The 21,977-nt window shown below is 42.9% G+C and overlaps 1 protein-coding gene across 3 annotated transcripts in view; it reads right to left on the bottom strand.

The window, feature by feature from the left end:
• Positions 1-2,889: 2,889 nt before the first annotated feature.
• Positions 2,890-21,977, bottom strand: part of VDR (vitamin D receptor) — an 82,010-nt gene continuing 62,922 nt past the window's right edge. For all 3 annotated transcript variants that reach the window (XM_083728974.1, XM_083728975.1, XM_083728976.1), the window contains 6 exons: positions 14,091-14,275; positions 10,948-11,059; positions 10,103-10,265; positions 8,904-9,055; positions 7,500-7,616; positions 2,890-4,975 (listed from right to left, as the gene is read on the bottom strand). In XM_083728974.1, coding sequence (XP_083585100.1) covers positions 4,716-4,975; positions 7,500-7,616; positions 8,904-9,055; positions 10,103-10,265; positions 10,948-11,059; positions 14,091-14,275 — 989 coding nt within the window. In that variant the 3' untranslated portion in view covers positions 2,890-4,715. The remainder of the gene's footprint in view (positions 4,976-7,499; positions 7,617-8,903; positions 9,056-10,102; positions 10,266-10,947; positions 11,060-14,090; positions 14,276-21,977) is intronic.

The following is a 21,977-nucleotide window of genomic DNA, read 5'->3' as shown; positions in this document are numbered from 1 at the left end:
CTAACCCAGAAATAGTGCTTCAGGTTAAGAACTTTGCTTCAGGATAAGAACAGAAATCGGCTCCAGCAGCGTGGCGGCAGCAGGAGGCCTCATTAGCTAAAGTGGTGCTTCAGGTTAAGAACAGTTTCAGGTTAAGTACGGACCTCCGGAACGAATTAAGTACTTAACCCGAGGTACCACTATATAGTAGATAAGAACTACAGACTCCTATGGAGACACCATCACGACTGGTGCAAGAGTGGAGCAAAGCTCTGTGTACATTTGGATTTTCTTCTTTGAAGTGTGGGGTATATAACGGGGAATTGGTGCAGCCAGGAAATCTGCTTTTAAAAACCTGGCTATGAGCAGCTCAACTTCATCCCAGAGAGAATGAAGTAGCAATCCTATTCTACTTGTCTGGGAGAGTAAGCCCCACTAAACTCAATGGGATTTAATTCTGAGCAGACATGTATAATATGTAAGTAAATCACTCAAGTGAAATGATTTTTTTCTCACAAAGCAGTACGTTTTTATTAATAAGGTAACAGCATTCTACACTTACAACTACGAAAACAGTATTCAATCATTCTTTGTCCTGTCAATAAAGCTCTGGAATAGGTTTTGGTTTTTTAAATATTAGATCTATTTATCCATTAGAAAAAAAGCCCAAAGATGTACAGAGGAATAAAAAGATAGCATTTGCCTCTAGGTCTTCATCATATTTACCACCACTATAATTAAAATATAGATTTGTCTCTTTAAATAATTCTACTGATTTTTTTTATAAAGTGCATTGCATGATTTAAATTACACAAGGCAACAAGAGATGATTTGTGTTTCACATTTGGAAAGAAGCTACTCCTCTCTTATTGTACAGGTTTGGCTTTCACATGCAGACTTGGCAAAAATAAACCCCAGCATCTCTGAAAAAAGAGCAGCTATGATTCAAATATCATTATCCTTAAAATGTCTAAAATCCAATTTACATTTTACAATAGACCATCTTCAACCCATATTAAATAGCTATTTACACATTCAATTATACCACAAAACCTGGTGCAAATTGTTCAGCATAGGCATCATTAATGGATTTAACACATCTAAACCACTCTCCCAAGCTACTGGGAAAAGACAGTGGCCTGGTTTGTTTTCCAATGATTGCAAACAGTCTTCTATCCTCATGGCTTAGGGCAGACAACCAAAAGACAACCCTCCGAATACCTTCTTTTAAAAAAAAGAATAAGAGGAAAAACAGCAATAGATCTGTGCGAAAGATTCACAATAGAACTAAGAGTTGTCTTGACTTTAAAAAATAACCCAGGGCTAGCTCATCTACAAGCAGTTTAAAATAACACATGGGTTGGAGGAGGATAGGGACGCAGGTGGCGCTGTGGGTTAAAGCCTCAGCGCCTAGGACTTGCTGATCGAAAGGTCGGCGGTTCGAATCCCTGCGGCGGGGTGCGCCCCCGCTGCTCGGTCCCAGCGCCTGCCAACCTAGCAGTTCGAAAGCACCTCCGGGTGCAAGTAGATAAATAGGGACCGCTTACCAGCGGGAAGGTAAACGGCGTTTCCGTGTGCAGCTCTGGCTCGCCAGAGCAGCGATGTCACGCTGGCCACGTGACCCGGAAGTGTCTCCGGACAGCGCTGGCCCCTGGCCTTTTAAGTGAGATGGGCGCACAACCCCAGAGTCTGTCAAGACTGGCCCGTATGGGCAGGGGTACCTTTACCTTTTACTTGGAGGAGGATGTTAGGTTCCACTCTTCTCCACATTGACAGAACAAGCATATTGTTACCTCCATCCCTTTAGGCTTGAGGGTTATTTCCTGAGACAGGATGGAAACCTCGCACCTAAGACTCTGATTCCTACAAATGTTATATGCCTTTTTGTTTCAGGCAAGTCCCACTCTCCCTCCATCCCTTAACCAAAGAAAGAATGGCAATGAACTGCTAATTTCCCCCTTGCAAATAAGCCTAACAAGCAAAGCTACACACAGAAACCTCTCTCAGAACCGGCAGCGTGCCCTCTAACGTAGCACAGCTGCTTCTCACATTTTGGGAGGTGGGCAGGCTTTGCAAAGTGCATCCACTCAATAATGTTCTCCTGGATAAGCAGCTGGGCATCTTTCAGCACAGCAGTGCATGCCAGGGAATTGCCACAACTCCCTGGCGCATGCCCATCGTGTGTGCGCAGATGCACATCTCCCTTTCAAACCTTATGGCACTCATGGCAACAGCATGAGGCCGAAACACTGCTAACCATGTAAGTGGCTGTATGCTTACATGCAAAGTCAGGTTGCAAATGCCACTACGGTATCCAAAAAACCCTAAAATATCTGTTTTGTTTGAAACGTTTGACAAGCCTTTCTGAAGGAACTGAATAAAGCGGCTGATATTTGCCCCTGCAACTCAAGTGGGCTTCGAAAATGAGTTTGGAAGGCTTGGATTACAAGCCTATCTATCTAAAGATACATGAAGCAAATGGGTACTTTCTTTTCGTCGCCACTGCCAGGCTGCAGAGGTCTGTGAAAAGGGAAATAGCTGTACTGCTGGGCGGTGGGGGGGGGGACGACACCACAGACTTACTCCATGTGGGTGGGCTGCCCTTGTGCCAACTCTCCAACGAGCATAGAAGGAAGTTAAAGACTTTGATGAATCCTACCAAATCCTAGTGATTAAGACTAATTTTAGAGTAAAAGAATCTAGCCATAACTTTGGGAGGAACCGATTCATTGCTCTGGAGCAGACTCAAGGCACTTTGCACCATAATTACTTTCTACCCTACCCTATTACCCTACTGACACCTAGTGAGCAAGAGGGAAATTTCAATCCAAAAAAAGGAAGCTCCCTTCCTTTATTCCCATATGCAAAACCCTACCAGCACAACCCCAAAGGATTTGTTAAACTAAGGGGTTCAATGTGACCTTCCTTTATTCACGGAACTGATTTCTCGTCATCTCACCAGACATTTTAAGTGACAATCTGTAGCTGTGTATACAGTGTGCAAATTGCAGCTATTGCAGGAATAAAAAAACCCACACAAATACAATAACACATTGGTGAATGTACACTATGTGTTTGAAGAGAGTAGTACGCTTGTATTTGATGAATAGGCCACTATCTATCAAGCGTCTAGGAGAGAACATCTATATTCATCTTTGCTCTCTCTCTGTTGTTGACAGTTAATTTTACATTTCTGTTTTGTGCAATTATTAGCTATGTATCCTCCAATCTTACTTTGGATTCTGTGGGACCAATGAAGCTACAACTAAATATTCCAAGCACGTTCTCTGCAAAGAAATTATTTTAATATTGGCAATGAATTACTTCCCTTTTCAGCACACAGTTCACATGTGCTTTGTTTTTCCAGAGGTCATATACAGTAGTCCAGAAGTTGTCAAACTCACAAAACGTCACTTTCAGCCTCCCTGAGTGTTACTAAGGGCTGATTATGGCTCCAGCATGGAGACATCTGAAAATCACCTCTGCAGAGTACTTCTCAATATGATGGCTGGAATATTTTAGGTGCTACTTTGCATGTGGCTTATCTTGATAAACGGGGCTTTCCCCTTGCCACTCCAAAGTAACCCAATGTGATCCTGAACAAACTCAAGCCTGCTGGCTAGATGAGAAGCCAGTTCTGTACTCCTCTTGGCAGCTGGCCGTGCTTGAAACAGTGTAAGAACTAACGCTGCAAACAGGACATGAGTTGTTAGCAGGCTTATTTCTTGGGAAACAAGGCTGCGCTCCAGGCAGGGGCTTGGCTATTAGGAAGTCAACTCCCAGAGTGTCTACACCAGGTCACAGGCCAAATATAATTTTCCTCCCATTACAAATTTATTTAGTGACAACAATGTGCCAGGCACATTTATACACACTAAAAAAAAGTCAGAAAGATGACACAGGTTATTTATTCCTGTAAACTTGGCTGTGTACACCCCCCCCCCATTTTACTCTGCAGCCAATGCACTCCCACCACTGGTTTCAGAAGACGTGTACATACGATATTATCTTAATCCATATTTCTCTTCCATCTCTCCTGCATTTTGATGCATTTCCCCCCAAATCACCTTTGTTCCAAATTAAGGAAAAGAGCAGCCTAGCTGCATTTTAAGCTGGTAATGTGTACACAGCCTGTGTTTTTCCTGTTTATTCTTAGGTTAATAAATACTTTTTCTAGTACTGAAGAGCTCTGAGGTTTGGCAGAAAATTATGAGAGGTGAGGGGAGTTGACATTTTGCACCAAGAATAACAGTTACTCTTCCCTGCATGTTACAGTCATTCTGAACCAAAAGCTCTCAACGTGTTAAAAGAAAGAATATCCCATGTCCAATCCATCACAAATCTTAAATTCCACCAGTTGTTATTCAACCATTCACCTTCCATTTAAGACACAGCACAGACGTTTCAGTTGCTGGCTTGAAAAGCTCAACATTGAAGAAAGCAACAAGCGGTTTCATCCTGGCAAAGCAACAAGTGAGAAAGCTCTTTAGTTTTGATAGGCAGGAGAGAAGGGGCTAGCTTGCGAATTGCTGCTCAGCAGCAATGCAAAATACGAGGCTGAAGATATACAAACAATGCAGTCCCTCTGGTAGTGTGGAAAGGAAAAAAAAAATCAAAACTCTTGCCGACAGAATATACAAAACTTCAACTTGGGCCAAAGCTCTCAGTTTGCCACCAGTGGGAAGCTGGGCTGACTTCTCCTTTTACTTCAACATGTTTCATTCCCAGTCACGGAGTCAGGAGATCTCATTGCCAAAGACTTCGAGGACCAGCGGAGTGAGCTGCATGCTGTGCTCCGGAAGAAAGGAGAGGCAGCGATACTGCTTGGAATGCTCCTCGTTCAGGCTCCGGAGGTCTGCAAGTTTCTGGATCATCTTGGGATAGAGCAAGCGGTTGCCTGGGGGAGGGTGTCGGCAGAGAATGTATGTCTGCAGGATAGCGGAAAGATGATCTTGGATGGACTCCACCAGAGCAGTGTCCTGAACGCCAGGGCGGTCTAGGAACAGAAAACATAAACACACCTCCAGTGACCAGGGTAGGCAAAAAGACAAAAACAACAAGAGTCTTCTGTTCCCTCTACTTGTGGTTAAGTTTGTTTTCCCCCCTCTTTTGTCTTCTGAATACTAGTTCCCAACAATCGGCCCATGCTGTCTGATGCTAGTTTCCTATTATGGGCATGCCCACAACTACTCTCAGAGCTACCAACTCGGCTCTTAAAAATCTACAAAACATTGCTGAATTTGCAGTTACACTCACACATCCTTCAAGACGTTTCATGCCATGTGCCAAAAGCAGAGGTGTGAAATGGAGCATTAAGATCTGAGGATCGTGAAATACCACGTTTCATTTCTGCTAAAATAAAGCAGCGGAAGATATCAGCCCAGGTCTCTTTTGCATGGGGGAAAAATGAGCATCAGGCCTTTAAGAGCAACAGTTCAGATCACTGAAGATAGCTTAGGTTGTGTTTTATGCAATTATCAGAGCTGAGGCTCATGTTACTTTCTTACTGCCCCTGCTGCTTGTTCTTAAGTTATTGAAGAAAGCACCCATCTCCTTCCTTTTGCAGCTTTTATAGCAGGTGGGGAACCTTTCCCAGCTGCCATTTTTCTTCTGAGGAACCCATGACATTGGCAAACAGCAAAAAAGTGGGTGGAGCAATGGATGAGACTCTTACTTTTGTACAGCAGTTTACATTCCAGCCATGCAAAAGTCAGAAGTGACTCTCCATCCAAGCAAGCAAGTGGCACCATCCCTGGTTCAAGGAAACATTCCAGCCCAGGCAAAAATCTACTCAGAGAAGATGCAGAGCAGGGACAGGGCAAACAGAGAGGCCTCGATAACTGAATTTGGCCTCTGGAGGCTCCCCACCCCTGTTGTGTAGGCAGCAAAAGAGACCCCCTTGCACCACTTGCCGGACTTTTTCTTGCCTTGTGCTTCTGGCAAGGAAAACTCCAGGGGTTCTGCTGCTCATTCGTTGCAATCCCAACATTCTAGCAACATTTTTAAAAATAAGGGAGAGCGGGAGGCTAGGTGCTGATGATGTTGAAGGACTTCCCTGTGCTGTCAGGCAAATGGCTGATTCCCCCTTGGATGTTCAGGAAAAAGCAGCCGCTCAAAATGAGGCCCTACTTCAGCAGACTCCATTTCCTCAGCTTTATGTGCTAAGGAAACAAACTAGTAGAAAATCAGAAGTGGTTAAATTCAGTTCTCCACATTTCCACATCAGTTTGCATTTTTATTTTTACAAGAAGTCATTGTGGAAATTCATCAGAAATTTGCTACAAAATTCTCCTAATATACTTCTTTTGCAATTTTTACGTAATGTAAACATTACGTGATGCAAACATTTCTGCAAAACAAGTTTCCCTAGTATAATGCATTTTTATATGTTATTTTCACTGACACATGCACACTTTACCCTAGTATATGCATTCTTGCGACCCACAACTAGAAGAGAAAGCCAACTGAGGTTCCTCCTAGTGGACAGGGACAAGGATGTTACTGCCCCAGTGGCTTCCTTTTTAACCTCCATCTTACCCGAAAAGGTGCATAATGAATTATGAAAAGGTGCTTAATGAATTATAGGGAATAGACAGGGTGAAGCAGAACAATTGAGTACCTTGTGATCCTCGACAGCCTCACCCCTGTCCCTTTTAAATGTATCCTAGTGTTTTGAAATGTTTTAACTCGTAATGCCAATAAAGGTATTTGTATTTATTTGCATTCCTGCACATGTTACTTGGCTGGATAATTTTATTGCAAAATTTGTGGAGTCTCACGGATTTTGAAGGATGGCTATGTTTCAGTTTGTGTGTTGTATGGGAAAGTGCAAATTGGGTAGATTTGCCTATGAATGCAAAATGGAGAGAATTCCTCTCCCCTCCCTAACTGTCAACAAATGATTAGGATCCTGAATAATCATAATAAAAGAGTAGCAAAGACTCCAGCATGATCAGTGAAGGAGGCTACAGCTTCTCAGTATTTGCCAAAGGGTAAGGATAGCAGTTTGAAAGCACGCAAAGTGGAAGTAGATAAATAGGTACCGCTCCGGCGGGAAGGTAAACGGCGTTTCTGTGCGCAGCTCTGGTTCGCCAGAAGCGGCTTAGTCATGCTGGCCACATGACCCGGAAGCTGTACGCCGGCTCCCTCGGCCAATAAAGCGAGATGAGCGCTGCAACCCCAGAGTCTGCGACTGGACCTAATGGTCAGGGGTCCCTTTATTTTTACCTTTAAGGAAACATTTGTTCTGCTCTGTGGAAGGGATAGTAAAAAACCCCAGAACAAATGCAATCTTATGGCTTATATTTTTCCTTCCATGTACACCCATCACTCAAAATGTAATTGTGGCAAAGTAGATGCTTGCATTCTTTTCACAAAGGACAGCATACACCACTGTGCATGTTATTTCCTATATAGAAATTATATCCCAGAAGTGGCTGGCTTGTAGATGCCCACCGTGGTTGGGGTTGGTTTTAATCTACAATTAAAACACAGCCGGAAAAGGCAAAAGTTTCTCTTACCAGGAGAAAGGATGCAGATGGCCATGAGGAGAACATGTTCTTCTTCATGCAGGTTCAGCTTTTTCAGGTTGATCTGAAATTTAACAAGGGGCTCAAGCAAGTCCAGGCTATGCCCAGCTGAAACAGAAACATAAAAACCCTTTTGAGAGGCAGGCTCTAGATTCTTGATAGATTTATCAGCTAACGTGAAACATAGCAAGAAGCAAAATTAAAGATAAATTCACACGTGGACTGCTCAGCCAATCCTGCCTGGAGACCTTACAAAAGAGACGAGCTCGCTCGTGCTCAGTTGGCATGATAATACTATCCTCCTTTCAGAACAGGAAATGCTCCAGTCCTGGAAACTTCCACATTTGTTCGGGTACAAAATGAGTGCCAAGGCTATACAAAGAATATATATTTTCAGATGCCTTGTTACCATTTTTACTCACACATTCAGAAACTATGAAGGGTCAAGCGCTTTCCCTTCTGATGCAAAAGCTGGTGTTTGTACACTCACTCCATCAAAATGAAGCATAGTCAGCCTGCAAGTCACTTAGGCATGATTTCACTAAATTATCTCCTGGCCATTTCAGGGTTGGCTAGCAATGATACATTCTGACACCTCCAATTCTGTAACTTTGGCTCCATTTTGCAAGTGCCATGGCATCTTCAAATAACTAGGGGTTTGAGAATTATAAATATGATGGATATGATGGGCTGCTGGCACTTCAGTTGTTGATGTGAACAGAATAACCAAACTGACGATTCACCCTTTACTTATAAATTAATATGATTGCTTTTTGAACTTCCCACCTTCTCCATGTTGGAGAAGTTACTTTTGACTTTCTGCGGGTGGAGAACAGAGATGGCAAAGTGGTTGTCTGAATGCTGAAACAGGCACCCAGCTTTTTATTGAACACATCACACAACACTGTTTTTTGCTAGTGTTTGTAGTGGCATGCTAAAAGCTGGAAGTGAGTCCATTATGAAGCAATGAAATGGCCCGCCTCTCGTCTAACTGTAATGACTCAATGGTGTCTTCAAAGTTGGGGAAAAACCTGAAAAGGCAATCGCATGAATTGGTTCCAAAATATCAATAGACTAAGTGAGATACACAACTCTCCCTCGTTCTTGGATTCATCACCTAAAATATAATTTATAATTTATTTCCAAAATTATATTTTGCAAACCAATATATAAATATTTTAATCAATAAATTAAGTACAAATTAGGATTGTACTTATCCTAACTTTTGCATTACTTTGGCCTTCTGTAGGCCTTGAGTTGTATCTTCTAGGGATAATGATACCTAATATTAATTGTAAGCAAATCAAGATGAGACAAGCTCATTTCGGTGGTTGCTCCAGAGCAGCCTTCGGCTCGACTGGAATCTTATAACATTCACACCTGAAACTACTGTACCTTGAGTGACATCGCTGATTTTGTATTTGAAGTCATTGCTGCCACAGGTCCAGGACATATCGTCCAGTGAAAATGACTGATTTGAACGGAGCATAATTACTTCAATGACGCTGGATTTCAGTAGAGCAATCTGGTCCTCCGCTGTTAGATCTCTACATTTAGGGAAGAGAAAATATATATCTGAAACCTCAAAGCATCCAGCATCATAACACTCCATTATATAGGGGTTAGAACTGATTATTTGCTTCCTTCCAGCACTACAGTTTGCTGTGTGATACTCAAAGGAGCTCCCTCAGTGAACAATTGTGCACTTCATCATTTCACTGATCTCATTTACTCAACCCTCTGAATGTCAGCCTCCAGTCTCATCTGAAGAACCATGTGCAACACACTATAATAATAATTTTATTTATACTATGGGTTGGTTCACCCGTTTGTGCCCATAACACATTGACTGTAGCATATGTGAATTGTATCCCCCAATTCTTGTACAACACTTTTCAATGTAAATAGCCCACATATTGGGTTAAGAGCCATCAAGTGCGGAGTAATCCATGCACAACTCATAAACTCCAACTATGAGCCCAGTTAAATTTCCCAGTTTGACATGACCATTGCTCTTCGTTGTGGGAGTGCAGTGCTGTCCAGTAGATAGGAACAGCTTAAGTTCAATCATGTCAAGTCATAACTGATGCACATCCTGCAATGTGCGGGCAGATAGAAGCTGAGGAAATCCTCATTCAACCGAGCCATGTGTCAGAGTGACCATGTAACAGCTCCATTAATGCTCAATTTACAATGAGATTTCTTAATAAGCAACCTTACTGCAGGCTAAATGGATGAAAGCGAGAAGCAGAAGCATTAATGACATTGATGTTCTGGCTCACAGCCATATTGAAGGATTTACTCAAATTATGTCCAGATAGAAGGCAGCTGGGAAAATGTATTCTAAGTTCCTAAACTTATTGAGTTGAAAAATACAGTTCTCCTGGGGAAATGATTTCTTGTATGTTTTTATTGACACTGTTTAGTTTTCAATTTTTTTATTTTTGTTGCAACCAACCCAGAAGTCTCCTTCTGGAAGCTGTGTGGTGTGGTACAATTTTTAAAACGAATGTATTAAACACACACACAAATACATTCAAGGGAAGGAAAACGCATAGAACCATTCTGAAAAAAACCAAAGCAAGCATCCTTACTTGAACCCTGGAATCATTTTTGCAAATCCAATCACTTTTTGGATGCTGTAGCTAACAAGGTCGGCCACGTGAGGCAGCATAGAGAGGTGTGAGAAGTCCATGGACATGGTTGCACTTTCATCGCTATCATCACTGAGTTCCACATTCGATAACATCCTGGGCTCTGCAAGACAGAGGGGAAAGCACACAGATTAAAATTTTAATTTCAGACGTAGGGCTTTTTTTATTTTTTAAATCAAAAGTTAAGGCTTTAAAGTCAGCTAACAAATGTACAGTGGTGCCTCGCAAGACGAAAAGAATCCATTCCGCGAGTCTCTTCGTCTTGCGGTTTTTTCCTCTTGTGAAGCAAGCCCATTAGCGGCTTAGCGGATCAGCTGTTAAGCGGCTTAGCGGATCAGCTGTTAAGCGGCTTAGCGGATCAGCTGTTAAGGGGCTTAGCGGATCAGCTGATAAGCGGCTTAGCGGCTTGGGAAAAAGGGGGGGGGAGGAAAAAAAAAACGCAGGAACTCACAAGACATTTTCGTCTTGCCAAGCAAGCCCATAGGAAATTCGTTTTGCGAAGCACCTCCAAAATGGAAAACCCTTTCGTCTAGCGGGTTTTCCATCTTGCGAGGCATTCGTCTTGCGGGGCACCACTGTATTAAAGGTTTCTGTGAAGGAGGATTCAAGTTCAGCAACTGAGCCACAAGATGAGAGGAGGTGGGCTGTGCAACCCAAGGAGCTCTGATCTACAAGACAACGGGAAACTGAATCTGGCAGATGAGAAAACAAATCCATAGCTGGAGATAACATTCCTGGATTTGTTTGCTGTGGGCCTGGAGGTCATTTGGCAATCTTCACATTACCTGGGGAAGAGCTGAAAGTGTCTGAAGAGTCTTCTGAAGAAGAGAAACCTTGTGACATAAGAGAGGAAGATCTGCTTGTGCTTCTTCTGCCTGAATCAAGTCTCACAGGAGGCTGAAACAAAAAAGGGTACCATTCCAACTATTTGTCAATTGCTCTTTTCAAATAACATCTCTGTCTGACCTGACCCCAACACGTTAGTTCTATTTGCTGGTAAATTTGTGCACTGACAAGGGCCCCTTGCTAAGGAAAAAAGAATGGTTTTACACAGTGCTTTTTTCTATTAAAAAAAATGTTTAGGGGTACTCTCATTTTCCTACTCATATTGAAATACTGCCCCTCAATGAGGCCAAACTTAGATTCACAAAATGTTTAGGGGTCCCTGCATCCCCCCAGAAAATAAGCACTGGTTTTACATCTCTAAAATATCCTTAGAGCTTTTCCACCAATGAACTAAATGGGAATTGGGGCCAGATTGATACAGAATACGTTTATAAACTCCCACCCACTATGTTTGACTTCTTTTAAATTTTGCCTAATTCATTTACCCTGTCAACCCATTTCCTTAAGCTTAACGGTTCCCCCTAGGTAAAAATGTTTCTGATGTTCCATGATTTTGCCCCAACATGGCTAATTTCTACGGTAATGTAGAAAGGCAGACTTAGAAAGCGCACACACACACGGAGAGAGAGAGAGAGAGAGAGAGAGAGAGAGAGAGAGAGAGAAAGCATGTTATGAGCCAGAAAGCCACAGCAAATATGCGGGAGTAACGGATGGATAAGTAAATCTTCTGATAAATCACCACTAGGAGACTGTATGTTTGGAATGAAGGGGGGTGGAGGAAAAAACTTTTTTTTTCTTTGCACGATGTGATATTAATAACCCTTCACCCCAGAAAGAAATAAGATCATTGTGTTTTTACTAATCACAAGCAGGAATTCAAGAAGTGTGTGGGATGGATTATAACAGGAGTGAGGATTGGTGAACGGTGAGAAAGTGGAAAATTTTTATGACGCAGTTAAAAAATGGCGTCTTGCCAAGACAGGCTTGCCGGAGAAAGAAGGACAGGGGGAGGAGAATCAGGATCATTCGAAAGAGAAGGAATGTTGGAACGCAAGCTTGACCTGACAGAGCCTCCTGATTTATTTGATTTATTTGGCAAGCCTGAGAAAAGTAAAGGACAGACCGAAGATTTTTTTTTTTTATGGAAGCGTTGAACAGAGGCTGTCCCTGAGCGATATGATCTTTGGAGAGTACAAAACCCACACAGAGGATGCCTGTTTTCAATCTGCTTGTGAAAATTATCAGAGATCGCAAAGAAAGGAATATACGATAACAACAAGAAGAGAAAGAAAGTAATAAAGGACTATCTGGATTGAACTGGATAGAACTGTCTAATTAAAGCAGTAATATAAGTGATGTTTGGACTCGTTCGGAGTTTTGGACTCGTGCGGAGCTTGATGTATGGGTACCCCCAACAAAATTTAAAATTTGGCTGTATAATTTGGAACTAATGTGATTTGGATAATGTGATGTGATTGGCCTGTTAATAAAAATTATTTAAAAAAATAAAAAAGAAAGCCACAGCAAATATGATTTGATGTATTTAGCATCTTATGTATGTGAACATTGAAAAGGCATCTGCAAATGCCAACTCACATCGTGTAAGATATTTAATTATCACATTTGTGTCATTTTCAGGGTGGGGCCAGGAGCTGAAGGGTACTTGGAAGCGATAATCCCATGGTGGAGACATTTGTTTTGCTTAGAATATTATCAGCTGGCAGAGAGAGGAGAGGCGGAAGTCTATTGGGAAGTAGTACAAAACAACAAGTGTTACCAGCTCCAAGTTGTCAAAACCATGAGTCAGACAGAGCTGGTTCTCTTTCCCCCACTTCTCTCTCTGCCCCAGCCCTTCTCCCTAGCTCTTACGTGCGTCACTCAAACCCCAAAGCTGAGCTCTAGTTCCCAGCTGTTTCACTAGTTCTTACCAAACAGGAAGGAGTTGTGGCTGCCTCAGCCACAAGTGCTTTCTCCTCCCTGCTCTTTCTTCCTCAGAACTGAGGAAAACAGCTGTTTCAGGACGTGAGTGCAGCTTAGGAAGATGTGCCAACAGGTGGCTAAATGGTACACCCGCCCACCAGAAGCCTGGCCTTCTGGTATCCACACCGTCCACTGGAATAAGTGGCTTCACAATTAGGCCTTCAAAAACAAGCAGCTGGCTCAGAGGCTATGAGATTTGAAAGCACCTCACCCGCAACCAGATCATATTGATTCAGCGCACATGTTAATTATGGCATTTGACAAGGCACCAAAAAAAATTATGAATGCCAACGTTTCAAAAGCTTCTCTTAAAGGTAAAGGTAAAGGGACCCTGACTCTGGGGTTGCAGCGCTCATCTCACTTTACTGGCCAAGGGAGCCGGCGTTTGTCCGCAGACAGCTTCTGGGTCATGTGGCCAGCATGACTAAGCTGCTTCTGGTGAACCAGAGAAGCGTACGGAAGCGCCATTTACTTTCCCACTGGACTGGTACCTATTTATCTACTTGCACTTTGATGTGCTTTCGAACTGCTAGGTGGGAAGGAGCTGGGACCAAGCAATCGGAGCTCACCCCGTTGCAGGGATTTGAACCGCCGACCTTCTGATCGGCAAGCCCAAGGCTCAGTGGTTTAGACCACAGCACCACCTGCCAGTTCCAAAGGCAAAGGTAAGGAAATATCATATACAGTGGTACCTCTGGATGCGAACGGGATCTGTTCCGGAGCCCCGTTTGCATCCTGAAGTGAATGCAAACCGTGACTGTGTGTGCGCGGGTCATTTTGAGTGTCTGTGCATGCGTGAGCGGCAAAACCTGGAAGTAACACGCTCCGTTACTTCCGGGTCGCCGCAGAGCATAACATGAAAACGCTCAACCTGAAGCACATTTTATCTGAGGTATGACTGTAGTTCACTCACAGCAGGTAGATTACGGGTCTACCTAACTGGCTTCAGTTTGCAGGCTGCATGTTACTTTCTTCCAAGTGAGAAGGGAGCAAAGGTTTCGCTGATTCAGAACTACTGCTTCAGTTTACTTATTCCACCAGCAGATGTCCTACTAGTCACAGCCGTAATGAAGTTAGAAGGAAAGTGGGGCCTGAAGCTTACCCGAAATTGGTTGAAATCAGAGTATGTGGAATCATAGGTCTTGCGGTGGGCTTCCAGGAGGATATCGATGGTCCGCTGTTGCTCCTCCAACAATTTGGGCTTTAGGCTCTCTTTCAGGGCTTCCTCTTCCTTCCTCTTCATTATCATCTCTCTTTTCCTCTGAACCTCTTCATCTGTCAGAATAACTGTCAACAGATGGAGAGATGCCAAACACATTTAACACTTAGAATCCATCTTCTAGGACAAGCCGAAGAGTTAAGTAACTCCAGGGCAGTCTTTTATAAAGACTCGGAGTGATTAGCATGGTGACACTAATGTCCGAGAAGAGAACAAATAACTGAACAGACAAGAAAACCAATGACAATTGGTGAACCTTAAAACTTCACGAAATGTTCACAACTCATTTGCCAAGCAGGAGCAACATTTGCGTGCTACACATCTAAGCAAGATGCTTGCCGGTCACAGAAACCTATCTCTTAAGTGCGCATGGCCCAGTCAAGACTCATACCCATGACTGCATCTGATAGCCACTGTGAGAACAGGAAACTGAGCTAGATGGTCCGCTGGAATGATCCAGCAAGCTCTTCTTATGTTCATATGCATCTCACAGATGTCAAGGAAACAGAAAGCCAACAGCATTTCTTTCCCTTGTGCAATGATGCACACTCCAAAATGGGCAATGCATTTTCCATGTATACAGCTGTAAATAACTAGTGGAACAGTGCAGCGCAACTCCTTGAACATCAAGCAACTGAATGTTTGTGGATATATTTCCATCGCTGAGTATTGTGGCATTAGGGCTACCAATACCAACATTTTGAGCATTTCAGGATAGGAAGAGGTCATTTCAGAGGGCCCCGTGGCCTCTTGTGTCAGAACGTTATCAGAAAAAACAAAGTTTTGCAGCCTGTGTAGGCCTTGCAGTTAAAGGTAAAGGTAAAGGTACCCCTGCCCGTACGGGCCAGTCTTGCCAGACTCTGGGGTTGTGCGCCCATCTCACTCAAGAGGCCATGGGCCAGCGCTGTCCGAAGACACTTCCGGGTCACGTGGCCAGCGTGACATCGCTGCTCTGGCGAGCCAGAGCTGCACACGGAAACGCCGTTTACCTTCCCGCTAGAAAGCGGTCCCTATTTATCTACTTGCATCCGAGGGTGCTTTCGAACTGCTAGGTTGGCAGGCGCTGGGACCGAGTAATGGGAGCGCACCCCGCCGCGGGGATTCGAACCGCCGACCTTTTGATCGGCAAGCCCTAGGTGCTGAGGCTTTTACCCACAGCGCCACCTGCGTCCCGGCCTTGCAGTTACTGTGCATGTAAATTAGTGCTGGTGGGAAGGCAACTACTGCTGAGTAAAGAGGGGCTGCTACAGATGTTCACACGAGTTGTGTGACATTAATAGGCTATCGGGCATATTTTCAGCGAAGAGAGACAAGAGGTGGTGACCAAACAATTCAGTAGAATCAAAGTTAACTCCAAGCAGACTGGTGTGACTGTTATGGGGAAGAAGCTGCAGGAACGTGAAGTGCTTTAGTGTGCAAAAATACACAAATTTCAGCAGAATTTCACAATATGCTGCTTTTTAAATACAAAATGGGAAATACCCTGTGCATGTTCTGTGGAGTAAGATTTGAAGGTCTGCAAGAAAATGGACTTGCATGCAGAGTGACCACACCACACATTATTTTGTACATAAAGTGGGCAGGTGTGTCTTGTCTGCTCTTCAAATCAGATGGGTTGATTAGCTCTGGTTGTTTCAATGATTGCATACATGTTCTGAGGAATTACATGGTATCTCTGTAGCCACAGCACACCTTAATCCAGGATTATTTCGGATACTCATTTTGTATCACTTGGATTGTTAAAGAATGCCTCTGTGGTTGGGACATGGCAACCTTTTTGGACCAGTGAACACATTTGGAATTATGAGGAAGTGCCATAGGTAGCAGTCACAAAACAGATGTTGCTTGGAGCAAGGGGGAAGCCACAAAATGGCCGCCACATTTACAAAAGCAAAGAAAGAGAGAGGACTACAAAATGGTGCAGCCGTGTCCTCCATCTCAATGTGAAAAGTGCCTACACTAGCCACTCCAGTGCTTGTTCACAAAAAGAAATTCTTAGCACCTTTCCTCTGTTCACAACATTGGCATCCAATGAAATGTGGGCATATTCAATGTAGGAGAGGCCAAGTCAGTGCAAATAGGTACTGAGAAGGAAGAGCAAACAGCTTCTCTCGCACACTGTATTAAAGATATTTACTGATTTTCCATGGGAAGAATAGGAGATACTGGTGCCATGTTGGCAACCCTTAATTAGAAAATGGTGGACTTAAATTATTTCAAAAAGATGCTCTGAGACAAAATGACAGCGTGGCAGATGTCTACACTGGAAAGAAAGTTGGACTTAGAACCTGGGAAATTGGAGCTCATATCTCTCCTCAGCTATTGGTAGCCTTGAGCAATCAAGTTTCTGTGCTTGGAAACTGAAAAAAATGACCTATAACACAGATGCGAGGATTAATGAGACAGAGATTAGGAAGCCCTCTGCACGCTAGAAGTGTTACAAGGGTCAGCCTGCAATGCATCATGTGCAGGCATGAAAGGACACCAAACTGAGTTTTGCAGCTCAAGCCACTCTGTGTGTGTACACTAGAATTACAGGGCTCTTAAGAGTCTTCTTATCTTCTTAGCTAGTGTGCAGGTATGAGTTGTTGAGGGAGAATGTCAGGGTGGGATCCATCCTGTGGTTGCAGCTGGAGCAGAACCTGTTATGGTTTGCAAGAGGCCAGCACACATAACTTGCTATAACAACGGTCTCAATGCTGCTAGGATTCCAGCAACCAAAGAAACACAGTTGAGCTGGGTATACACATCATGCTTATTCCAGGAATGCCTACTTCTGATCAATTTCAAAACTGTTGCTGATACATTTTTGATTAAGTTGTGGTTATGTTCTGATAGCAACAACTGAGGCCAAACCTTTAAAATCTGAGAACTGGGGAAGGAAGAGGATTCTGAGCCATTAGGTTACATGAGGGTGGTTCTTTTCCTTCCTCCACCCCTCCCACTACAAAAACAGGGTAAGCCCAGACAATATGTCTCAGATATATAGAGTGGTACCTCGGGTTACATACGCTTCAGGTTACAGACTCCGCTAACCCAGAAATAGTGCCTCAGGTTAAGAACTTTGCTTCAGGATGAGAACAGAAATTGTGCTCCGGCGGCGCGGCAGTAGCAGGAGGCCCCATTAGCTAAAGTGGTGCTTCAGGTTAAGAACAGTTTCAGGTTAAGTATGGACCTCCGGAACGAATTAAGTACTTAACCCGAGGTACCACTGTATATATTTAACAGTTATGCTGGAAAATGTCAATGGCTGGTACAAGCTGCAAAGTATATTACTCTATGTTGCATAACACTTATTCTTCAATCTCGTCTGATTTCACATAATGGTTTATTGCTCCATAAAAAATAATAATACAGCCAGATTTGTGATTAACATACCTCATGCATTACTCAAAATAGTATCTATTTAAGAGACAGGGAAGTATGTGAAAGATCAGAGTCTCAGCTCCTGGTTTAGAAAGCACAGGCACACATGCATTTTATTTCAAAGGGAACTAAGAGGGTGACCAAACTCTCAGCAAGCTGTTTACCAGAGACATATTATTCCCTTTTCTCTGAATCACATGCATTACTTCTGGGAAATTTGCACAATACTAGTCACGTGCATGTAGAAATATTTCTACAGGAAAAAGATCACAAACTGCAGTTTCCTAGGAAATCAATGCCACACCCTGATGCAAATTTACAACCAGAAAACGTGGTTACTGAATCTTCCAACCCCATTAAACTAAATGCCATAGAGTCAACAAGCTATATATATAGAGAGAGAGAGAGAGAGAAAGTAGGAGAGACATCTAAAAGAAATAATAAAGTAAATGTGCAAATCTGTGCAATATGTATCGGTATTATGATACAGCAGCTCTTAGATAAGGTGTAAGAATGCACATCCAGGCTGCAAACTGGTTTGTTCATTTTTTTTTTTATAAGAGCCCAGATTTAGGAATCTGAAGCTGAGGCAATTCACTCAAGGCCATCCAATAATTGCAGCTGAAACAAGGCTGGTATCTAGGAGCTAATCTAAAACCACAGTAATAAAACCTATTATTACTCTATATTGCATTCAACTTTATGATTCTATTACTGAGATTCCCAGATATAAAAAACCTCTTAATTACTTTCAGTAAATCTAACAATGAACAAGGAAACTGGTTTTGGCCTCAATTCTGAAAGCAGGAAGATTGGAGAAGGAGAGGGATAGTAAAATCTGAAAGAGGTGCAGAATACAGAATGGTTGTGGCAACCCAGCCAGATGGGTGGCGTACAAATAAGAAAATTACAAGTTATTATTATGTTTGCTGTATTTAATGATGAAACAGAATGCATAGATTAAATGAAAGGTAAAGTTGAGTTTCAGAGTTCAACAACAAGAAGAGTTTGCCTTGGGATCAGTTCACAGCACCTATTTTTACCCGGCAAGCCTTCTGTGAGTTAAGCAGTCTCATGAAAACTCTCACATGTTGAGACTTTGGGCTTGGCATTTCTTAAAAAGAAACATGCTTAAACTAGGCAGTGCAGGCTAGGACAACGTGCCTGTCACATTTACAGGGCAACTATATTGTCAGGAGTCAGCTAGTCTACAATGTGGTCTTTATGTATACATTGTTTAAATGGTCAATGAATCTGCCCTGCTTTAATAGTTTGCCCTCTTGACTATGGCTCACTGAGACAAGACTCTCTGTGTGTAATGTAATAATACAAGCTCAAGAAAAGATTCTCATTTGATGCAGGTTTCTGCCAAACTAGCACCAAATTCGTACGTGTGAGATTTGCATTTTCACATTCAGTGTAGGATTTTTCTTCCACCATTTGTGCACTAAAAGCTACAATCAAGCATTGAAATGCAAGCTTTTAATGCAACTACAACTCAGCAGCACAGTAGAAAAAGAACTTGCAGCCAACAATAACGTTGCTTTTTACTAAGACACTAGCAACCTTAAAAAAAAAAGGGAGTAGCAATTCACAAGAAAGCATTCATCAGAGGACTGGGATGTTGTTTTTGCAGACACTGGGCAGAAGGAACATTTTACGGTTAAGGTGGGGTTTGGAATGAGAGGTCTGGCAAGGAAAAATAAAAGCACCTAGGTCATGTGCTGTAGCAGCATACATGCGTGATGCAAAGCAAGTTGCTCTGCTATGCAGCCTGCAGCTACTTACGGCTGAGGGTTAATTAGCCGCTAGTGTTTTTCCAATACAAAAGTTGCACAACTCTATGCATGCCTGAAAATGATCGAAAAGATCAAGGTGGTGTCCAGCTGTGTGTTTCAAGGCTATGAGGTGGCTAGAGTACCAACATTCATTTGGAGAGGTAATTAAGTTGTGAGTTATATAACTGTGTAAGCATTTTTTATGCTTATCCTCAAAATAAGCACACCCCTTCAGGCCTCTATAAATTAAATAAACTCTCACCGGGTAACAGAGCTTCCAGTGGGAATACTCTTGCTTTGGCTGTCTTGAGTGGAAGCTATTTAGTCCAGATTTTATTCTTTAGAAAGGATCGGGCAAATATAAAGTCAATCCATGCCAAAACTGCAAGGACAAAGAGTGTTGGTGTTAGTACCTAAGGACTCTAAGTAGCTATTGCAAACACCCCAACTCACTGGCCATGCTGCCTGCAGCTGATGTGAGTTGTAGTCCACAACATCTGGGGAACATCGCATTGGCTATGCTTGGTCTGGGGGAATTACCGTATGTTTGCCACAGGCTCTCTCACCTAAGTGGGTGCCGTTTTGGAAGAAAGACATTTTCAGTTCTTTACAGACATAACCTTAATGGTATAGCCCCTGCCCCCTGCACAAATTCAGGCATCACCTCTATTCAACACACAGTTGTTGCAAACGTGTGCACTGCACATTTGGATGGCTGAGCACTGATGAATTAGGTGGAAAATAAACACCCCTGGGCATACATAGCAAATGTTGTGGGGGCTGGGAGACTGAAGGGGAAGCAGCAGGAGGACAGGCAAAGAACGTAAACATTCATGGATTGAGCCGAATGGGAGTGGTGTTCATATGTGTGTGTTTAAAATCTGGCTTTAAAGTCAAAACAGTTGTTTTTTTTTAATGCACTAGACTGGCACGATTGCAAACTTTCTTCTGGAAGGCTATGGGGATTGGATTCTACAGGTTGCCTCATCTACTCCTTATGACGAACTCGGTCAACTTGTTAACAGAGAGGCGATGTTTGTTTTGGAGACTCTTAATGTCTTCTAGGAAGTGATTAGCAGCCTCGTTACCACTACACTTGGCATGGATAAGCTTTGTTTAAATGCTTACAATTGAGGGGGAAAGATTCTTTACAGCACCTGTCACAAATGGATTAACTTTAATTCTATTCCCCCCCCCCCCCCCGAAGAAACAAAAACACCTGCTTTCAATATTCGCACTTGCATGAGACTGAAGAGCAAAGGAGTTTCCGCACTTTGCTTCAGCCAAAGTAGGCATGCTGAAAAATTCACGCTCCACATTTTAATCTCCTTCTGGAACCCAGCCAGAGTTTTCCTCTTCCCACAAAACAGTGAAGCAATGACTGCCTCATTAAGACCACCACATGCTGTATCTTTTGTAGAAAGCATTTTGCAAGGCCAATCAATGATATCTACTGAAAATCCCAGTCAAATCTCTCACTGAGAAACGCTTAATCTTATTTATTTGTTAATGGCTTGCACTATCCAGCAGACAAATGCTGTAAAACAAGGGTAGGCAAGGTGGTGCCCTCCAGATGATTGGGAGTTGTAGTTTAGCAACATCTGGAGGGTACCACATTGGCTACCCATGCACTAAAGCAGGGGACCCCAAACTTGGGCGTCCAGCTCTTTTTGGACAACAATTCCCATCATCCCTGACCACTGGTCCTGCTAACAATGGATGATGAAGAAGAAGAGTTTGGATTTGATATCCCGCCTTTCACTCCCTTTAAGGAGTCTCAAAGCGGCTAACATTCTCCTTTCCCTTCCTCCCCCACAACAAACACTCTGTGAGGTGAGTGGGGCTGAGAGATTTCAAAGAAGTGTGACTGGCCCAAGGTCACCCAGCAGCTGCATGTGGAGGAGCGGAGACACGAACCCGGTTCCCCAGATTACGAGACTACCGCTCTTAACCACTACACCACACTGGCACTGGATGAGGGGAGCTGTAGTCCACAAACAGCTGGACACCCAAGTTTGGGGAATCCTGCACTAAAACATCTTGACACTTCTTTAACCAGTCACAAGAATCATGATCTACCATCCCAAAAAAACACTTCTCCTCCTCCTCTCAAGGTACATTGGAGGTTTGATCTTCAAATTAGGTTGTTTAGAAGTAGTTCTGGCCATCTGTTTCCAAAGTGACTCAGAGACACTTTTTAAGAAAACAAACCTTTTTCTTTTAATTACAAGCTCATATTCTTTCTTTCTTTTTAACACGCAAGAGCAAAGGTTTTTATTTCCTTCTGTGATGCAAAATATTTCAAGATTCTTAAAAGAGGAAAGCGGGGGTGGGGAAGATTTGCTTTGGGACACGTTTCTGAAGAAAACCTTTAAATATACCGGTAAGTATTTCGAACAGGGCTGGAAAGCCTATTGCAACAGCTTGTGTGCTAAGATAGAACGTAGGAAATGAATCACTGTAGCTTCCCATGCAACCAATATGTTATGAAAGATTAAATGATGTTGTAGAATATCTTCAGATCAATGGAGATAGTAAAATTATTCAAATTAGTCATATGGATTCCGAGTACCCAACACTGGTGCTAGTCCATACTATATCACTACTTTGCAACCAGTTCAACAGC

The sequence above is a fragment of the Podarcis gaigeae genome (assembly GCF_964106915.1).
Source record: "Podarcis gaigeae genome assembly, chromosome: 2".
In the NCBI taxonomy this organism is placed as follows: Eukaryota; Metazoa; Chordata; class Lepidosauria; order Squamata; family Lacertidae; genus Podarcis; species Podarcis gaigeae.
Note: the sequence above shows the minus strand (reverse complement) of the source record. Positions and strands in the feature narration are given on the sequence as shown.